Source organism: Triticum urartu, chromosome 2A (genome assembly GCF_056163025.1).
Source record: "Triticum urartu cultivar PI428250 chromosome 2A, HENAU_Tu73, whole genome shotgun sequence".
In the NCBI taxonomy this organism is placed as follows: Eukaryota; Viridiplantae; Streptophyta; class Magnoliopsida; order Poales; family Poaceae; genus Triticum; species Triticum urartu.
The window spans coordinates 533233519-533238427 of NC_141874.1; the positions used below are offsets into that span (position 1 = coordinate 533233519).

At 47.6% G+C, this 4909-nt stretch overlaps 1 protein-coding gene across 1 annotated transcript; it reads right to left on the bottom strand.

The window, feature by feature from the left end:
- Nucleotides 1–3524: 3524 nt before the first annotated feature.
- LOC147985765 (uncharacterized) lies at nucleotides 3525–4583 on the bottom strand. The gene is made up of 3 exons (XM_087539930.1): nucleotides 4347–4583; nucleotides 4054–4236; nucleotides 3525–3940 (listed from the first exon to the last, which is right to left on the bottom strand). Exons 1-3 carry the CDS (start codon nucleotides 4526–4528, stop codon nucleotides 3826–3828), a joined length of 480 nt encoding a protein of 159 aa, XP_087396056.1. The 5' UTR covers nucleotides 4529–4583; the 3' UTR covers nucleotides 3525–3825.
- Nucleotides 4584–4909: the final 326 nt, after the last annotated feature.

Consider the following 4909-nt stretch of genomic DNA (forward strand, 5'->3'; position numbering starts at 1 on the left):
CCAGGACGTGAGCCGCGTTGGGGGTCCGGACCGGAACTCGGGGGCTGCGACCCGCTTAGGGTCGCGTGGCTCGGTGATGTAAAACCACCCCGATGGCCACCCCTTCAGGGTCTCCACAAAGGAGCCCTCGAGCCATAAGACGTTGGGCATCTTGCCCACCATGGCGCCTCCGCACTCCGCCTGATTGCCGCGCACCACCTTCGGCTTGACATTGAAAGTCTTGAGCCATAGGCCGAAATGGGGGCGAATGCGGAGGAAAGCCTCGCACACGATGATAAATGCCGAGATGTTGAGGACAAAATTCGGGGCCAGATCGTGGAAATCCAGGCCATAGTAGAACATGAGCCCCCGGACAAATGGATGGAGAGGGAAGCCCAGTCCGTGGAGGAAATGGGGGAGAAACACCACCCTCTCATGGGGCCTAGGGGTGGGGATGAGCTGCCCCTCTTCGGGAAGCCGGTGCACAATGTCGTTAGACAAGTATCCAGCCTTCCTTAGTTTTTTGATGTGCCCCTCCGTAATGGAGGAGACCATCCACTTGCCTCCCGCTCCGGACATGGCTGGAGAAGGTTGAGGTGGGGAGTGCGGACTTGGGCGCTGGAGCCCGAGTGCGTGAAAATGGATAGGCAAAGGAGGAAGAAGGCGTAAGTGAAAAGGTGGATCCTTATCCCCTTATATGGGTGGACGCGATTTGCGTCCCCACCAGCCTGGTAAAACTCGCTTATCTCCCAAGCGCCGTAATCAATGGCGCGGTTGGGTTACCCATGCCCGTATTGATGAGAATCCCAGAATAAGGGGACACGATCTCTGCTTTAACAAGACGTGCCAAGGAAACCGCCTCGCATAACACTCTGAGGTGGGACAATAAAACGATTCGAATGAAGGCTTGGCCGTGGTGCGATGTCGCACTATGGAATATGTCAGCAGATTAGATTTGTGTAACTATTATTCTCTCTATGGCAATATGTGGAAACTTACTTTGCAGAGCCGGACACTATCTTTGTGTTCAAAATCTTCTATGAAGTACTTGGAGGAGGAACCCGCCTTGTAATGCCGAAGACAATCTGCGCGCCGGACTCGTCGTCATTGAAGCCTGGTTCAGGGGCTACTGAGGGAGTCCTGGATTAGGGGGTGTCCGGATGGCCGGACTATACCTTTAACCGGACTCCTGGACTATGAAGAAACAAGATTGAAGACTTCGTCCCGTGTCCGGGAGGGACTTTCCTTGGCGTGGAAGGCAAGCTTGGCGATACGGATATGTGGATCTCCTACCATTGTAACTGACTCTATGTAACCCTAACCCAATCCGGTGTCTATATAAATCGGAGGGTTTTAGTCCGTAGGACAACACATTCATACACAACAATCATACCATAGGCTAGCTTCTAGGGTTTAGCCTCTCTGATCTCGTGGTAGATCTACTCTTGTACTACCCATATCATCAATATTAATCAAGCAGGACGTAGGGTTTTACCTCCATCAAGAGGGCCTGAACCTGGGTAAAACTTCGTGTCCCTTGCCTCCTGTTACCATCTGGCCTAGACGCACAGTTCGGGACCCCCTACCCGAGATCCGCCGGTTTTGACACCGACAGTCATCCTCTCTCTCTCTTCCTCTATCCGGTGGTGGCTAGCTCTACTTATATAGGCCCTGGTCCCCTTCCCAAATATCGACCGGGAAGGGAGCCAACAATGGCGGGCTAATTTGAAGGGGGGCAGCTAGTACAAGCTATCCTGACAAAAGTGGTCTTGGCCTGCCAAAGGCTATGGTGGTGACGCCGTCTTGGGCTCCACGATGACCTTCGTCTTGCCGTCCTCCTGGTCTTGGTCTCGTTGCACCAATATAGCAACCTTTGCCTAATGCCTCGGTACTCTTCGCCTGCGCTTGCCTTCTTAGCACCAAAGAGGAAACAAGGACGTTGCGCGCTCTGGCGCCTGCCTGGCGCCCGCCTGGTGCCATGCGTCATGGCTCACGTCACGAGGGTCTTGTGAGGTTTGCCCTGCCTTGACATATCCGCTCCTCGTGAGCCTGCCTAGCTGGGCTACTCCCGAGGAGGTCTTGCGTTGTCCGCCTCGCGAGGCTTGGACCCTCGCGAGGGTCTTGGATGCTTGCAGGTGAAGATGGGTTGTACGGCCTACAGGCTCAGCCACGCCATTGGCCGCAGGCAGGCAAGTCTGGGGACCCCCGTTCCCAGAACACCGACAACATTACTTACCTATCAAGACTAACCATTTGAGTATTGCCGGCAACGTTACTTGTGCACATTAGTGATCTACACCACCCATTGCATACATACCATATCATATTGATATCATCATAGCATCTCTTATGCCTCAAGTTTGTTCCCGCATATACCCAATCGCTATCTTGGTTTGTGCATTCCGCATTGTGGCCATACACATACAACAAAAAAGAATAAGCTTTTAAGCAAAAGAGAATAGCAAATAAGCTTGTAAGCAAGCGCCATAGAATCATACCACATTGCATATAAGATTGTCATATCCGATCATCTTGGATCATAGCATCGAAACATCATACATATATGGCATACTTGTGATAGAATTCGTTGCATTTTTGTCTCCTATGGGTTGTGCACAAGTGTCGTATCCGCCTATTGAGCAATCGTGCTAGCGTTTCTCTAGAGTTGTGCAACAAGAGCATTTTCCGTGGATTCCAAATTTTGAGCTCATTCCTTGGTTCACTAGTGCAGAACCGGGCAATAGCACCAGTTCGTAAGGCCCTTTAGTGCCGGTTTAGGAACCGGCACTAAAGTTTCGGCACTAAAGCCCCCCCCCTTTAGTACCAGTTCAGCACGAACCGGTGCTAAAGGGGATCCATGTGGCACGAGCCAGCTCCGGGGGCCGGGAGCCCTTTAGTACCGGTTGGTAACACCAACCGGTACTAAATGGTTGTGGGGTTTTTGGTTTTATGATTTCTTTTTCATTTAATTTTGTGTTTTCCATTTTAATTCTTTTTCGTTTGCTGGTATTTTACGGTACTACACATTGTACACGTTATGCATATATATATAAATAGAATTTCTAGTAGAACCAATCATATATATATATATATCATCAATGTCTCACAAACCACCATATTAATTTACACATACACACATGTATAGCTATATACAATTTCTCCTACATATGCATGTTGCCTTCGGAGCCAGTGGCATTAGCCTAATTGGTGCCTTCGGAGCATGATGACAATTGGAAGTGGTTCATGAGGGCGGTAGCGGGTAATAGTATTCTCCCTTCGGATTTATGACCTGGTCGAGCAAAAACCCCGCTATTTACTCTTGAAGTGCTTCTACGCGCTCCGTTTCTAGGAGCTTGTCCCACACCTCTGTGAACTGTTAAGAAGGAGATCAATATGCATGTGTATTAGTTGTGTGACTAGATATCGATAATGGTGTAAAAATTGTGAAGTGTTCTGACAAGCGTACCCATTCCTGTCTTTGAGATCTGCTCCTTTCGGACGCCATCATGCGAATGTTCTCGCAAACGCAGAATGCACACAGATCAGTCCCCTGCGCCTGCTTCAGGGCCTTTATTACGAGAATGGAATTTAATTTGATCAGATAATAATTAATCAAGCATGATAATTAAAGAGATGGCAGCTAGCTAGCTAGCTAGTACTACTTAATTACTTACCTTGGATCGAAACCATTTCAGCTTTGGTTTCCATTCGCCTTCCGTGACGCTGATGAACCTTGCCCAAGCCCTGCCCGCCGACAAAGAAAATGAATAAAGGGGTTATTAAATAGTTCATATCATGAAATGACGAACTAAATAGGCCGAGATATATAGTTAATAATGATTGAAATTACCTGTTGACTATCCCAAACAAGATGTTATAGTCACTATTTGCTTTGAGTAGCGAGTCCAGTATTTCAACTGTTCCGGCGTCAACTTTAATGATACACAAGATCCAGTGAAATCTGCATGCACACACGTTTGCATGTCTTAATTAAGCGGGCATATGTAAGCAAAAACATGTAGCTAGCTAGTAGGCAAAAACAGAGAATTTGTAGTACAAGAAAGTGTGACTCACTGGAAGTTGTAAGGAAGTAGTATATCTTCATTGTATTTGAGGCGCTTCAAGAACTCTAGCATGCTGTCCTCTACCTGCTTTTCATAATACTTGTTCATTTTCCATGTGTATTCATTAACGGTGTTTGGGTCAATGAACCCAATGCCATAGCGTCCACCTTTTCTCATTTCATACATCTTCATCCTGCATAATACCACAGAAAAGAATATAGTGAGGATAATTACAGGTAATGATTGATTAAAAGGATCACTACAGCTAGCTTGAGACTTAAATTACAGAAAGAAATCACTTACAGACAATAGCAACTGACGATAGATTTGTCGAGTGCGTCTTGATTGTATAACTGAAACAGTTCAGAATAATCAACGGCCACAGCTTTCTCATGGTAGTAATCATCCTTCTTGACATCCACCATGAGGGACTCTCGATTGGATCTCTTGGTAATGTCCATGTACCATTGATGCAATTCATACATTCTCGTTGGGAGCTTGTTGACATCTTCTGGCTCGACCAAAGGTTGGCCCCGGACATATTTCCATTTTATTTCCTCCTCTGTAATCCCAGGCATGTCCTCGATCTCGAGGAGTTGTCCAACAGTGATCTTGAGTTCTTCAGCCTACATTATATGCTCCTGGGTTATTACCACATCGCCCACCTCGGGAACGTAAACTGTTTGGCCACAATAATATTGGGCGCGCGTACTGTCACATGTTGTTGGCGGCACAACAAGCGAGGGGATCGATTGCGCCGCCTGTTTTCCCAGCTGGGCAACGGTTTTCCCGCATTTTTTGACAGCTGCTTGTTGTTTGCTCGAGCTCGAGCTCGCCTCCTTCTGTAGACATCGTCGATTTAACTT